Source organism: Austrofundulus limnaeus, unplaced genomic scaffold (assembly GCF_001266775.1).
Source record: "Austrofundulus limnaeus strain Quisiro unplaced genomic scaffold, Austrofundulus_limnaeus-1.0 Scaffold1456, whole genome shotgun sequence".
NCBI classification, from domain to species: Eukaryota; Metazoa; Chordata; class Actinopteri; order Cyprinodontiformes; family Rivulidae; genus Austrofundulus; species Austrofundulus limnaeus.
Genome location: NW_013953858.1, coordinates 1 through 15,968, shown reverse-complemented (window position 1 = coordinate 15,968; position 15,968 = coordinate 1). Strand labels below are relative to the sequence as shown.

The 15,968-nt window shown below is 40.2% G+C and overlaps 3 protein-coding genes across 4 annotated transcripts in view; 1 reads left to right on the top strand and 2 right to left on the bottom strand.

Annotated features, from left to right (window-relative positions):
* rpl9 (ribosomal protein L9) overlaps nt 1-2,773 on the bottom strand; it is a 4,977-nt gene extending 2,204 nt beyond the window's left edge. For both annotated transcript variants that reach the window (XM_014032456.1, XM_014032457.1), the window contains exons 1-4: nt 2,664-2,773; nt 2,449-2,564; nt 1,013-1,108; nt 245-377 (exon numbers count right to left, since the gene is read on the bottom strand). In XM_014032456.1, the coding sequence (XP_013887910.1) occupies nt 245-377; nt 1,013-1,108; nt 2,449-2,564; nt 2,664-2,709 (391 nt within the window). In that variant the 5' untranslated portion in view covers nt 2,710-2,773. The remainder of the gene's footprint in view (nt 1-244; nt 378-1,012; nt 1,109-2,448; nt 2,565-2,663) is intronic.
* Nucleotides 2,774-3,750: 977 nt separating this feature from the next.
* On the top strand, nt 3,751-7,907 carry lias (lipoic acid synthetase). Its single transcript, XM_014032455.1, has 11 exons — nt 3,751-3,861; nt 4,075-4,253; nt 4,513-4,606; nt 4,785-4,865; nt 5,005-5,161; nt 5,331-5,388; nt 5,477-5,605; nt 5,987-6,132; nt 6,238-6,308; nt 6,402-6,513; nt 7,547-7,907. Exons 1-11 carry the CDS (start codon nt 3,781-3,783, stop codon nt 7,606-7,608), a joined length of 1,170 nt encoding a protein of 389 aa, XP_013887909.1. The 5' UTR covers nt 3,751-3,780; the 3' UTR covers nt 7,609-7,907.
* Nucleotides 7,908-7,946: 39 nt separating this feature from the next.
* Nucleotides 7,947-15,941, bottom strand: ugdh (UDP-glucose 6-dehydrogenase; the record flags this gene model as incomplete). The annotated part of the gene is given in 11 exon segments (XM_014032453.1): nt 7,947-8,491; nt 8,569-8,679; nt 8,787-8,878; nt 9,978-10,117; nt 10,349-10,479; nt 10,563-10,657; nt 11,022-11,169; nt 13,149-13,346; nt 13,417-13,617; nt 13,690-13,791; nt 15,780-15,941. Coding segments are annotated over 11 exon segments (1,491 nt in total). The 3' UTR covers nt 7,947-8,380.
* Between the last annotated feature and the right edge of the window lie 27 nt (nt 15,942-15,968).

Below are 15,968 nucleotides of genomic sequence, written 5' to 3'. Positions count from 1 at the left end.
TGTGTGTGTGTGTGTGTGTATATACTGCTCAAAAAAATAAAGGGAACACTTAAACAACGCACGCTAAAGTCCAAGTAAATCAAACTTTTGTGAAGCACATTCAACTCTACAGAACAAAGTACTCAATGCGAATGCGAAGTGTTCCCTTTATTTTTTTGAGCAGTATATACACACACACACACACACTGAGATTATAATGCAGCTCTATGAACACAACAAGTAGATTAGCATTTATGAAACTCACCTGGCCTCATTCTGACGCGACGAATGTACTTCTCTCCCAAGAAGTTCCTGATTTCTACCAGAGATCCTGACTCCTGAATGACCACGTTGATGGGGAAATGGGCATACACAGATCGCATTTTATACCTGAAACCCTGCAGCAAACGAAGAGAAAGAAGCACTGAGCTTAATTTGTTCAACAAATAAAAGCAGAGTCAAGTTGTAAATCCGCACAAAACAGATCCACTAATCCTGCCACAGAGGCTGGGTCCACATTCAGTGGCTGGGTCCTCTGAAGGAACACCGGAAAAAAGTGACGATGCTTAACAGAGGCCAAAATAGATCAAAATGAGCGAAATATCAATATCTTAGCATTAACCATATGACAAAACAAAATGAACTTAAAGGCAATATTTGAAGAACTAAGGGACCAACCATATGTGCACGTTTATTTCACTATAACTTGATTGATTTCTTACAAAATACTAAAAAAAAAAAAAAGTCTATACAAATGATTAAAGAATTAACAACCGCTTCAAACTTCATTTTTATACTGCCAGTTTTTGTTTAATACTGTACTCCTTTCGTCCAACATTACTAGCACAACAAAAATCTCCAGTCGGCCCGCGATGCATTATGGGATAGGCTGGGCCGAGAACGATCCATCAGACCCGTCCCTCAAATTGGGGCAAAAGGACGATGCGTTTGTCGGCCGTGAAGGAAGCAGCCGATGAATTCAGCCTCTGAATGTGACATTGATTCACTCCGAGTCAAACTGAACGAGTCTCACCAGAGTGACACCTTTGATCATGTTCTGGACGTGGCTGCAGATGGTGCGCACTGTGGCCAGCTCCTTCCTGTTTCCCCACCATTTATCCACACGAAGCTGAGGAAGACAGTGATCCAGTTAGCTTCATTTAATAAAGAAAATCATTAGCAACAAATCAGATCACAATGTGGAGGTTTAGCTACAAACTTACTATAAACATCACCAACACCTAAAATATGAACATAGGCTAGGACGCCATGGATAGGCACATTGCACTGTGGGTACCAGGGGGCTACACTGAACTGGTTCGAGTTGTCCTAACACTTTCTCATAAAGCTGATATTATACTCCATTATAATTAAAGAACTGCTTCTGGGATCCAATATTTGTAGTCTGACTGCTAATCTCTCCGGGGCAGAGGCCAGCATGCTGTGTTGGTGCTGCTAAAGGATAGCAGGACTCAGCGCTTCTCAAAGCGATGGCTAACATCCTGAAATAAAACTTTATTCTCCCATTACACTCCTGAAAAAACTCCATTTGCGATTGTCATGACTTCCTTTACCCTTCTCTCAGCCCATCTGATGAGGGATGCACCAGCATGAAAATTTCAGACGATATCAATATCTGATATTACTATTGCTGTGTTGCACAAATTATTATATATAAATATATGCACACAAACACATCGTTTTTCCATACCGTAAAAAACGACCAGACCGCTGATATGGCTCTCTACTTTATTTATCCATGGCGGCAGTGTCACTGCCATGATCAGATACCCCTTGACCAACCATTTCCCCTCCCAAAACAGAAACGGCAACAAGCAGGAAATCAATAGACGTTAATATCAAACCCAGTTATCCTTATCAGTTCGATACCGACATGCTAAAAACAAATGAACTACATCAGCCGATAACGATGTTAATGCTGATATATTCTGCATCCCTACATCCAACGTCTTTGTCCAAACTATGAACATTTTGATCCTCAAAAGAATATCTTATCCTTGAAGTGTAGGTGCATAGCAGTGTTGTCCTGAAAAGCAGAGTCTGTGTTGAGCCATGCATGTGTCTGTGGAGAGGAGGTTTAATTTGTCCAACACAGAGGTCTGAATATTCCAGACACTGCACTGCTCAGTTTGTGTTTGGGTGTTTTGGTTTTAGGCTGGACCAGCTGAAAGTCCCGATAAGTTAGAAATGCACCAGGATGTTGTGTTGGTTTAAAAAAAAAGTGATTCCAAGTTTCTCAGATCTTCCAGCAACATTTGGGATGAATTATTCTCCATGTTCTGTGGTGTGTAGATTTCCTTGCTAACTTGACAAAAGCACACTTAGGTAGCCACGACTGCACAGGTTTCGGATGAATTTGTTTTCGATTTTTGTTATACATCTTTACTACCATTCACGCCACAATAAAATGCAATGTTTGTACCCATTTCTTATCACAAATCGTGTTACCTTCTTCTGTTTCTTGCCCAGCAGGCTAAGCTCCAAGTTGATGTGGTTGAACTCCCTGGTGAGCTTGCCACGGGGCCCTTTGACAGTCACCGTTCGCCCCTTTAACCTCACTTCCACTGCAATCACACAGTACAGGTGGCATGTTTAAAACGCAGGTGAGAAGTAAAAAAAAAATTAACCATAATTATATACAGGCAGAACAAGAAGTATCTCACCATTGTCGGGGAGGTCGACAGTCTGGCTGCTGAGAATGGTCTTCATTCTGAAATCATACAAGTTTGTTGAAGTCTGAGCAAAATTTGCCACGACACCAATCTACAGCCATTAAAGATACAAGTAAATGGAGTCAGGAGAGTAGTGTTTAATAAATAAAGCATGTGTGTATAAATGATCCATATCCACGTACGAGCCAAATGTAAATAGAATGTGAAGCAGTATATCTGCTAAAGGCTATTGCTAGCTTTTAGCTACATTGCTGCACTCCTATCTTGCTTAAAGACACTTCATTTACACCCGTCTGTTCATAAAACTACCTGAAGCCAGAGAAACACGGGGTTTAAATATTACACATTTCAACCAGCAGCCGCCATTTATATAGAGCAACCAGGCCTCAGACTGTCAGCCTACTACAAAACTAGTCATTTTTCTCCATCAAATTATAAAAACAAAGCAAAATAAGCTTTAAGTTGTGAAATGTAATAGTGGTCACATCGGATTCGTTAAAGAATGAAGTAAAAATGTGTTTAATTAAATCAGATGGGATTAGATGAAAGTCTCGACATAATTTTTCAGCTATCCTCACCTCGCCGGTAGCAGAGGAAAGGAAGACGGAAGGACGTCACGACGTAATTGTAGAGCACGTACGCAGCGTCTTCAGGCATTGCAGTCGATAAAAATATAAATGTAACTCAGTTAATGTTCCTGAGTGGCTTAGTACACGCAAGATGCGACAGAAATAATTAAATATCATTGTTAAATATAATAAACAACAACATTCATAACTTTTTTATGAATGGTGTTGGTGTTTTTTATGGGTTTTTGCGTTGTACTTGGCTGCGTTCAAGTGCAGTCGTAAAACTTGTATTTAGTTCATCCAAGTAAACAATAATTCCTCATAAAAGTGAAAAACATTGCTAAGTTATCTGAAAATAGTAGGTTTAATTATTAAATAGAAATTTACGCACACACGAGAATAAATCAATAGAATAAAACATTTATGTCAACGTTTTATGTTTGACTTATAGATTTCCTACTTTGTTATTATGTATTGAAAGCAGCACTAAGACCAAAGCAGCCGCTCATCACCCGCTTAGCTACCTGCTAGCTAAAGTCATGGCCCTGCTTAAACAGAGTTGTGTCACGGCTCGGTTTTCCACAAACCACCTATGGCTTAGTCCCAGGACCATCCTGCAGGTGAGTATTTTATTTCAGTGCTCGAAACCCCTGTAAAACCAGGTTTAATCCAGTAATGGCTGCCGTCACAGAGTTAAAACTTAGACGACGTGATGAGAAGGGGTCGTTTGCTTTGTAACTGGGTGACAGATTGTCTTTAAACATTCTCAAAAAGCCAAATGTTTGAACTAAAAATAAAAACTAAATGTGGACTTTTCAAAAAATATTCTTTAGGTTTACACAGGCTGCCTGTCGACTGCGGCTGAGTCCGCTCCGGATCGGACTGAGAGGAAGAAAGAGCTCCTGAGCCAAGAAGATGGACCTGATCTGCAGGACTTTATTTCAGGGGAGCTGTCAGAGAAAAGCAAGTGGGCCGCGTACAGAGGCAACCTGAAGAGGCAGAAAGGAGAGAGGTTTGTTAAAGGACCAAGAAACCACGCTAAATGTACACAAATCTCAAGTCAGACTGTGTTGAGCGCTTTTAGAATCATCTACTACTCTTCACTGTTTTTAAAACCTCCTTTCTTACAGCTTTGTCTGCAGTCTCTATCATCCAGCTCCTGTTTGAAAACTGGACTCCCAGTTTCACTCCTGTGTCTTAATTGTAACTCAAAAACCTAATTTCATCCTTTCTGTCACTTTATGAGTGACCGGTCTATGTCGTCCTGTTAGGTTAAGGCTTCCTCCATGGCTGAAGACTGAGATCCCCATTGGAAAGAACTACAACAGGCTGAAGAACACTCTGAGAGACCTGAACCTGCACACGGTGAGTGTCAGAAAACACAAATACTGCCACGTCATCAAGAAAGAAACATACTGACACTTCATTTACAAACAACATTAAAGTTTCAATGTTGTAACGGCACCTTGTTTTGCAAATTCAAACAGATATTTTTAATATTTTTGTTTTTATATCAAAGTTAATTCTTTTGTGTTTTCCTCAGGTGTGTGAGGAGGCCAGGTGTCCAAACATCGGGGAATGTTGGGGAGGGGGGGAGTACGCCACAGCTACAGCCACCATCATGGTGAGTCTGCAGATTTACTTCCAGTTATAAACAAAATAAATATTTTTTTCATGTGTCTTTGCGTACAGTACTTGCTGTGTTAAAACGTTAAAATCTATCTGTAACCTGCTGAAGATTCTCACTTTGTGTCTGCATGCAGTTGATGGGAGACACATGCACCCGTGGGTGCAGGTTCTGCTCAGTAAAAACGGCCCGGCAGCCTCCTCCTCTGGACCCCAACGAGCCGTACAACACAGCCGAGGCCATCGCTGCCTGGGGCCTGGACTACGTGGTTCTGACCTCCGTCGACAGAGACGGTAAAACTTATCTCAGGGTGTCTGCTGCTTTAATATCTAAGGGACTGAACTATTCTAATAATGTCACATTTCTTTCTATTTGCTTAAACGTTTTTAAAATCATAGTGACCGGGCAGTATAAACCAAAACTTTAAGTCTGTTCTGATCTGTTGACAATCTTCTTTCACAGATATCTCTGATGGAGGAGCAGCACATTTTGCTAAAACTGTTTCTAGCCTGAAGGAAAGGTAAAACTCTTCTGGATGTTACACGTTTTTTATTTGACACAAGAAAAATAATCACAAGTAATTTTTTTTTCTTGTCACTTTTCTTCAGAAATCCTCAGATCCTGGTTGAATGTCTGACCCCTGATTTTCGTGGCGACCTGGCAGCTGTAGAGCAGATCGCCTTGTCGGGGTTAGACGTGTACGCTCACAATGTGGAGACAGTGCGGGAGCTGCAGAGGTAGAGATAGGATTTTTAGGAAAAACCTTTTTTTACTATTTCACCTCCAAATAGTTGACTAACTACTTCAACATTTTCCACTGCTCACGTAGGTATTTATTAGCTTGTTTCACCTGATTGTAAACTTTAAGTTAGTCTGATCAGCTAATTTTACTGCATTATGACAATATTTTCTTCCTTTCTAAGCTAGTTTTTCTTTTATTAAATCATGTCACAGTTCACAGAATCAGAAATAAGTGCTGTAGCACACTCTGACCAGCAGGGGGCAGCAGATCACATTTCTCAACGTTGGTTAAACTGCAGAAGTAACAATATCGTTAAACTAGTTCCTTCTTTCTGGACGTCTCTTTTACCTGCTCATGATGTATAATCTGTTTTCAGGTATGTTCGTGACCCCAGAGCGAACTTCGACCAGTCTCTGAGTGTCCTCAAACATGCTAAGAAGGTCCAACCCAGCCTGCTCACCAAGACCTCCATCATGCTGGGACTTGGGGAGACCGACACACAGATAAGCAACACTATGAAGGGTGTGTAGAAGCTGCAGGTCTCTCACACACACACACACACACACACACACACACTCAAATTTCCACCTGCAGTTTTCTGACAGCGATGCTGTGTTCGTGTCACAGAGCTGCGAGAGGCCGGAGTGGACTGCCTGACCCTTGGACAGTACATGCAGCCCACAAAGCGCCACCTAAAGGTGAACCTGTAGACGTCCCTGTTTATTGTAGAGTCAGCTCTATCAGGAGAAAATGTCTGATACTCATCAGAGATGATGTGTGATTGGGCTTAGGTGGAAGAATACATCACTCCTGAAAGGTTTGCTCACTGGGAGAAAGTGGGAAATGAAATGGGTTTTCTCTACACAGCCAGCGGGCCGCTGGTTCGGTCCTCTTACAAAGCAGGTGAGAAGTCTTCTTCATTCTGTTCTGTATGAAGAATCAAATGTATTTTTGGGAAATCCCAACAATAACATGTTTACCTCTAGTCATTATTAGTCCTAGTTTTAAAAGTGTAAAATTTAAAAAGATTATGAATAAATGTGATTAAGCTGGTTAAATCGCATAAAAAAAGTAGCATCCCTGAAAAACTGCTTGTAATGGAACTAATACTTTTATGTTTAAGCAAGTAATTCATGACATCCTTTAATGACCTAGGTTTTCATGACTTGCTGTTCACCTGCAGATAGAATGATTAAAGTCAGAACAAGATTTGCTAACAAGAGTCATTCTTAGATATCACTTGTGTTTATCTTTGTGTTTTCCATTGACCTTGTATCAAATCTTGCTAAGATGACATAATGGTGTTTGTTAATATATGTATGAGGCCTCTCGAGACACAGTAAGTGGTGTGGAGAGGCAGTGACAGAGAAAAGCAGAGGCACAGAGACAGGCCAGGTTGTTCTCTGTGTTTCCTGTTGTTGCAATAAAACTCAGCTGATCATCCCACAGAGTACCTTCATTCTTGGACCACATATTTCTGTCTTTGTTAAATAAATATTGCCATAACACTTTCTTTTTGAGTGTTAAAATTTTAAAGAGATATTGTGCTATCTGTTTGCACTCAGGCTACAAGATGGTAATGATGCGTTGCTGCTACACCAAGCTTTAGCTTAGTGTTTGTATGATTTAAAGCGTTTTAGCCATTTTTGTGTTTATTCTCAGATAGCTATGGCAGCCATCTTGAATCAGACTGCCCCAAAAAGTGGTCATTTGAAGCTCATCTGTGATGACTTTGACAGTTTCAATACAATCTTTCCAGTGCTATTTGGGATTATTTGCTAACACTCAAACATCCGTCTTTTATGGCAGCAGATTACCTTTTTTTATTGCAGAAAAAAGTATAGAAAACTCTTTGCATGGCCATTATATTTGGTGTTCTGTTAAAAATTAGAATCTTACAGGTAGAAGATAATTATTTTTCATTTTGCTCTCACAGGTGAATTCTTCCTGAAGAATCTGCTTAAAAAGAGACAAACAGAAATCACGTGTGAAGATTGAAAAGCTCTTTTCATTTTACTTACTGCTCTGCTTCAGCATTAATGGTGTGAAGTAGTTCTGGTTATAAGACATTAAATTATTTAATGATGGATTATTTTTCAAAGACTGAAAGTCGTGTACAGTACAAAAATATACATTTTGTCACAGTGTACAAGGGTGGAAGTGAATGGAAACACTTCAAAACAGCGGTTTCTGTAATATCTGCACCTGTTGATAGTTTTTAACTGCACATGGTCATTTTGAGTCTAACATCTAAAATGTATATTTGTATTTAAATGATTAAAAGACTTTATGTATCAGGTGCATTTTATGCTTGTCGAACATGAAATCAACACAAATTAAAAACAGACATCAGTTTATTGCATTGGCCCTTTTGAGTAAACAGTATTTGATGCAGAGGATTAACAGTGTGGTGATCCATAAAAATATTTTTGTAAAAAGAAATCGTATAAAACTTAGCAATTAATAATTGATTTCAGTAAAAAAGTAGCCTCGTGTTTAAAATCTCTACAAAATGAGCGGAGCAGATGGAGGGTCTGATGTTCAGCATGTTGTAAAAACCATATTCGTGCGGCTGGAATGGTTTCGTGCTGAACGCGTTTAAAGATTCTCAAATAAAAACTGGATTTAATGCTCAGCCACCTCCGTCCCTCTGCGGAGAAGCAGCTGCTCCTGCTGCTCGGCTAATGAGGGGAGTACGCTTTAATCAGACCCCTACTGCTGCTGAAATGAAATGGACTGAGAGGAATGTCTCGATGGGGAGGGATCAGCTTCAGACTTTGGCCTTCTTGGTGGGGGGTTCGACGGCAGCGGTGCGAGGGCAAGCGGCTGCCGGGGTGTAGGGGATTCTTGTTACCGCCACTTTCTTTCCAATGGTCTCGATCTGCAGAGAGAGAGAGAGGGAGGGAGTCAGCGTTCTGTCTTCAGGATCTGTATCAAAAGGCTGAATGTTCTGGTCACCTGGAAGCCGATGCACTGGAGCTGAGCGTGGAGGTGGTCCAGCACTCTGCGGCCGTCAAAGATGAAGGCCGGCTTCAGCATCTTCTTGTAAATCTTCTCGTAGTCCAGCTCCTGCGGAGGTGTCAGAATTACAAGCCTTAACGTTTCTGCTCACTCTGTTTTATTTATTTAATTATTATTATTATTATTTTTAATGATTCTCTGAAGTTAAATGTGACCTTAAACATGTCCCACTCGGTGCAGATGACCAGTGCATGAGCGCTCTGACACGCCTCGTAAGGGTCAGACGTTACGGTCACCAACTCAGACACTACAAAATAAAAGAAAAAGAGAATAAACTTTTGGTGAGCTTCACATGCAAAGAAAATATTTCCTTGAGACCTCGTACCATAAATAACAGCAAGAACCAAAAGTATAAACTATTACCACGCAAACTACAAATAAGACAATGACCGCTTCAAATTATCAATCATTTAATGCATTTTTGTTTTAATCTTTAGGTAAAGTCTAATTTTTAAAAAACAAAGTTAAAGGTTTAACTTTTAGACTTGTTCTACAAATTCTTTAGTTATTTTTCTAAAACCTTCAGATTTGAAGATGCAGCTTTGAAAGAATGCTCAGGATTTTAAAAAGCTCTGAATTGTTTAATTTGTTAGAAAAGGGGGGCCCAAACGAAAATCTATCCCAGACAGCGGGCCAAATGCAGTAACTGAAATACAAATTTTTTTAAGTAAAGTCCTTTACTTTTAACAATTAAGCTAGCAGCCAGTGCCGCGGCCCGCTTTTGTTTTAGTCTGCACTTAGAGAAAGTCTGCCATACGATCGGGTAGCAAAAGCTCATGGGACATTTCATAAACTGAGTTTTTGTGGCTTCATAAAGTGTGCAAACATACATGTGTGGTTCAGTCTAATCTAAATGTTGCTGTGTTTTGGTTTTCTCCATTTTTGCAGGTGTACAGACAGATGTCGGGTGTGTTGTCTTGTGTTTTCTTGGCGCATATTTCACATATCTTCTAATCTCTCTTTCAATCTTTCCCATTACATTTCTCCTTTTTATTCTTCTCTATTTAAAAAAATCCAATCTAAATATATCTTGTTACTTGTATATCATGTTTCATCTTAATATATCAAAGATAAAAGCAGCACCATGAGTGAAAACTATCTGCACTACAGCCCTTATATGGTCAATGGGCCATTAGAGGAAATGACTAAGTGGAAATACTGTGTTTCTACAAAGGACGACAGGTTACAACCTATTAACTCTGTCAACTGCTGGTGGGCCAAATCAAATGGCTCGGCCCCACTTCTCTGCATTAGAAGGTAACAACAGTTTGTTTTTATTCTTCTCCTTTTAGATAGTGCTGCAGCAAAAGTAAACACTCAAACCTGCAATAAACGATCACACACACCTCGGCCAGGGTTGTCCTCTGAGATGCTGGGCTGGGACAGGTCGTGAATTATTTGCTCTTTAAGAACTTTGGGGTCATAAATGAAGAGCTTGGCTCCTTCATCCATCAGATATTTAGAGATGTAGATACTCGACGACTCCCTGCAGTTGCGAAACAAACACACAAGCACGAACTGATCAGGGTAAGAGTTCACAGCAAACTACTTTGGTAATCTTCCAAGTAGTGGGAAATGAGGAGGAGTGACTCAGCAAGTTTTGATTATACAATACTGAACTCTGTACTTTTTTTATGTCTACAGTATCTGCTATAATCTTACAAATGAGACTGATTTATTCAACAAAAATGAGAACTGTATAAAACTAAAGACTAACCTTGTGTCACCAGTGTCTTTTTTGAAAGAGAAGCCCAGCAGAGCAATCTTTTTGCCAGTGACAGTGTTGAAGAGACAATCTATGATCCTACAGGCGAAGCGCCGTTTTTGGTATTCGTTCATGTCGATCACCTGAGAGAAATCAGACCCCAGCAGGTGAGGAGGAGGTGAACGTCAAGGGAGCCAAACACTCCCGAGATGAGCTCGTTCCTCACCTGCTGCCAGTAAGAAGCCACCTCGGGCAGGTTGAGGGCCTCGCACAGATACACCAGATTAAGCACGTCTTTCTGGAAACAGCTCCCGCCAAAACCTGCATGAATGAATCACAAACCAGTTTTATGGTCAACGGCAACAAATTTCATTTGTCCTGAAGATGTTCTATCATCGTCCATCATTGGTACAGTAACTCTGTAGTGACAGACCATTTAACAAGCATTTTAATCTCTACACCTACAGGAGTACATGTTTAAATAACATCCTTGCCACCTGTCATTCTGGAGTTTTAAACTATCTTATAAGAAGAGATGATGGAGTTGTAGTCGTTTTGGTCAAACCTTAAAATAATGTAGAGAGTGTGTTGGAGATGACTCATCTCAGATTTTTATATATTTTTTTGCCACCAAATGTCCCTACCTCTAATAGGTTTATAATATTTTGAAGTAAAAGCTTCTTACCAACACTGGCTTTGAGGAACTTGCTGCCTATTCTCTGGTCCATACCGATGGCTTTGGCTACTTCCTCCACATCAGCTCCAGTGGCCTCGCAGAGAGCACTGATGCTGTTGATGCTGCTGATTCGCTGAGCCAGGAAGGCATTGGCTGCCTGCACACACAATGTTTAAAGTTTTAATTCAAACACGTTTTTTTTAGGTTGTTTTTGTCATCTTCATTGACACACAAGAGTCTATAAAACATAAAGTTGACAGTTTAATATAACTGATATGTTTTTTTATAAACAGGTGCTGGTCATAAAATTAGAATATCATGAAAAAGTAGATTTATTTCAGTAATTCCATTTAAAAAGTGAATCTTGTATATTATATTCATACATTACATACAAACTCATATATTTCAAATGTTTATTTCGTTTAATTTTGATGATTACAAGTGACAACAAATGAAAATCTCAAATTCAGCATATCAGAAAATTAGAATATTACTGAAGACCAATAAAAACAAAGGATTTATAGAAATGTTGGCCAACTGAAAAGTATGAACATGAAAAGTATGAGCATGTACAGCACTCAGTATTTAGTTGGGGCTCCTTTGGCCTGTATTACTGCAGCAATGCGGCGTGGCATGGAGTCGATCAGTCTGTGGCACTGCTCAGGTGTTATGATAGCCCAGGTTGCTCTAATAGTGGCTTTTAGCTCTTCTGAATTGTTGGGTCTGGTGTATTGCATCTTCTTCTTCACAATACCCCATAGATTTTCTATGGGGTTAAGGTCAGGAGAGTTTGCTGGCCAATTAAGAACAGGGATACCATGGTCCTTCAACCAGGTACTGGTAGCTTTGGCACTGTGTGCAGGTCCCAAGTCCTGTTGGAAAATGAAATCTGCATCTCCAAAAAGTTGGTCAGCAGCAGGAAGCATGAAGTGCTCTAAAACTTCCTGGTATGTGGCTGCGTTGACCCTGGACCTCAGAAAACACAATGGACCAACACCAGCAGATGACATGGCACCCCAAACCATCACTGACTGTGGAAACTTTACACTGGACTTCAAGCAACGTGGATGAAGTGCCTCTCTTCTTTTCCTCCAGACTCTGGGACCTTGATTTCCAAAGGAAATGCAAAATTTACTTTCATCAGAGAACATGACTTTGGACCACTCACCAGCAGTCCAGTCCTGTTTCTCTGTAGCCCAGGCAAGACACTTCTGACGCTGTCTGTGGTTCAAGAGTGGCTTGACACAAGGAATGCGACAGCAGAAACCCATGTCTTTCATACGTCTGTGTGTGGTGGTTCTTGAAGCACTCACTCCAGCTGCAGTCCACTCTTTGTGAATCTCCCCCACATTTTGAATGGGTTTTGTTTCACAATCCTCTCCAGGGTGCGGTTATCTCTCTTGCTTGTACATTTTTTTCGACCACATCTTTTCCTTCCCTTCGCCTCTCTATTAATGTGCTTGGACACAGAGCTCTGTGAACAGCCAGCCTCTTTAGCGATGACCTTTTGTGTCTTGCTCTCCTTGTGCAAGGTGTCGATGGTCGTCTTTTGGACAACTGTCAAGTCAGCAGTCTTCCCCATGATTGTGTAGCCTATAGAACTAGACTGAAAGACCATTTAAAGGCCTTTGCAGGTGGTTTGAGTTAATTAGCTGATTAGAGTGTGGTACCAGGTGCCATCCATTTTGAACCTTTTCACAAGATTCTAATTTTCTGATATGCTGAATTTGAGATTTTCATTTGTTGTCATTTGTAATCATCAAAATTAAACGAAATAAACATTTGAAATATATGAGTTTGTATGTAATGTATGAATATAATATACAAGTTTCACTTTTTAAATGGAATTACTGAAATAAATCTACTTTTTCATGATATTCTAATTTTATGACCAGCACCTGTATATGAATTGCTACACATACAAGTATGATTATTTTTTCTTGTGTCAAAATAGGATTTTGGAACTTTTCTTCTTGAGCACATTCAGTTGGCAAAATGTTAAGTAATCAATGAAACACTGAATATACAGAATAATCAAATCCATCAGTTTTATTGTTATTATAGTGAACTGTAAGTTAACGATATAATCAAATAAATATGAAAAAATTATCAACATTTTAACAGATTATTCCTCACCAGTTTGGAGAGTTCAGACGACCATGTGTTGGTGGTGATGATTCGTGCTTTGGGAACCCAGTGTTCATAAACAGCACACAGCGCTCTGATTGCCCTTTGACCTTCGGCGGTCTCGTCCCCACCAATCAGGACGCGGTCCGGCTCCTTCAGATCCCGCACCGCTGTTCCCTCTGCAAGGAATTCCGGGTTGGACAGAACCTAAAAGCAGTTTCATGCTTTCAGAAACAAGAAAAACGACAAGAGTTGTGAACGTGCGGTGAGAACAAACCTGCAGGTTGAGGCTGGGTTTGGTGTTGGCGTCGAATATCCGCCGGATGCTCTCCGCGGCCCGCACCGGCACCGTGCTCTTCTCCGTGACGATCTTGTAGCCGTCGGACACCTCCACGATCCGCCGGGCGCACGCCTCGATGAACTTCAGGTCAGCAGCGCGGCCCTTCCCCATCCCGTAGGTCTTGGTCGGGGTGTTCACCTGCAGGAGAGGCGAGGTCACGGCGTGTTGACGAGGTGCGGTACGTGTACAGAACAGAGCGAGGAAACTCACGGAGATGAAGACGAGGTCGGCATCCCTGATGGCTGAGTCGATGTCTGTGGAAAAGAATAAATTCTTTCCTCTGCATGATTCAACCACCTCTTTCAGTCCTGGCTGAAACGAGAGGAAGTTAGAGGCCTCATCAGTGAATGTGCAGGGGGGAGAAGAAAAAAAACACCAAATACCACAGATGTAAGACAAGTTCTCAATGACCAAGAGTAGTAGCGATGATGTAATACCTTGTGGTCCGAGCTGACGCTAGAAAACTTGCAACACAGTCTGGAACTAATTTGTGTCTCATTTGGTCCGTGAGACAGAGCAAGAGTTTGGAAAAACAACAACTGAGTGCGTAGAAACATCTACTGACTCATGATTGACCAAGTACAACTTCTTAAACAGACAACTCCTGACACGAGGTGTGGCTCAGCAGTTAGAGCATTCATCTTACAACAAGAGTCTGACGTCTGAATCCACCAGTAATCACATGTCAAAAACACTCAAAAAGCTAATTAGCTGTAGACGTACATCCTGATTACTTCCAGTAAATTCCATTAAAATATGTCCAGTGGTTCATGAGATGAGAGAAAAAGTTGATTCCAGCTAATGTCAAAGCTTAAACACAGATTGCGCAATCATTTAGCATTCAGACTGTAAGTTGGGGATCCATCTCAGCTAGGGTAGACTGAGGCAGGTTTTGCTTTTTTTTCACTTCCACACAAAAATTAAGACACTAAAAACACACTGAAAATAATACATATTTTTACATAATATATATTTTATTTGTTAACTAAAATATAACCAAAAGATAATAGCCCTAAGTTCACAATTAATCAAAAACAAAACGTTAATTTTTGTCTCAGCTGTACTCATATACATAAAAATAAGGGTGCATAAAAAAAGATACATCATAAAACAGAGACATCATTTAAAATGCTGGAAAGCTAACAAGTCAATCATTGCTAGTGTAATAAACTATATAAAAATAATTATCAGTATTACACACTTTAATAATGCATTTGTTTCATTTACATTGACTCCACGGTAAAAAAAACAGTTAGGATATTTTTACAGTATATTAGTATTACTAAATGTTCTACCGTTCACATGAATGATATGCATTCAAGTAATAGCTTATTAAATGTCTATTATATTCAAATAAATGAATTAACATACTTAAACCACTGCTGCTAAACACCATGCAAATCAACGTCGGGTACAGCTGAAACATTGTGCATCAAATGCAACCTGGTGAGCCTGTTGCACATTTCACTGGATTATGTAATGATCTTTAATGCTATGATGCTATGAAATATGTCAGTTTTTAGGGCACAAAATAATGTTTGCATTTATCCAAATTACATTTAAATGTCACATAAGGGTAATAAGGTATTCATTGTAGAACAGACATAGTAAAGTCAAAATCTAACCTGCCAAAAATACTTCTGTTGATATCTTAGGAGTGACGCTTTGCATGGAGTTTAAATTTTCCACTATCAAAGAGGATACTAATAAGCATGTGCACAGCAAAAATCACAACTAAGACTTACTGCAAACAGAAGATACTTGTCTCATCTGTACACCACAACTGTACTCAGTCTACTGGACTACCACGCCATATTTTAGCTTAATATTTGTAAAATCGACAGATTTGCTAATTATTTCAGTTTTCTACGATAGCTTTGCTGCGGCAGCCATCTTTAATCAAACTGCCTCCAAATGTTCATCAGTTCTTGGTGTCAACTTAGCCTTCTCAGTTTCGCTAAATCTATTCAGCGTTTCATGAGATGTTTTGTTAACAGTGCAAACAACAAACGACTGCATTTCGCTCCTGCGTGCACAGACAGACAGGCACAAGCTTTACTACTCTATGAGCCACAATCAACCTGTGATGTGAGTGAAACTATCGGTCTCATCGGTTACATCTGGATGTGTAAGGGTCACACTGCAAAGAAAAAAAAAGCAAGCACGGCAAATTCACTCCTCCAGATGAACTGTGACCAACTGCCCCCCATTGTTAAACTTTCACCAGAGATTGTAAATGATCCTGTTTTACCTCTAGCACCGTAGTTTTTTTTTTTTTAATATTACCCCTGATATCCTACCTCATAGATAGGCAGGGTGTCAGAGTTCCAGGCTTTGATGCGAGACTCGTTGACATCCACAACAGTCACCGTGATCTCTGGACACATGTGAGCGATGACACTGCAGGTTGGACCACCGACATATCCAGCTCCAATGCAACATATCTTCTTTATCTGAAACATCTGGGGGGGTTGGGGTGTGTGTGTGTG

Bases quoted from the DNA above. Each gene is read 5' to 3' on its own strand.
- lias (XM_014032455.1), top strand. From the start codon at position 3,781: ATGGCCCTGCTTAAACAGAGTTGTGTCACGGCTCGGTTTTCCACAAAC. The intron at 4,254-4,512 runs GTTTGTTAAAGG...TCGTCCTGTTAG, and splicing joins AAGAGGCAGAAAGGAGAGAG to GTTAAGGCTTCCTCCATGGC. The intron at 6,309-6,401 runs GTGAACCTGTAG...GATTGGGCTTAG, and splicing joins CCACAAAGCGCCACCTAAAG to GTGGAAGAATACATCACTCC.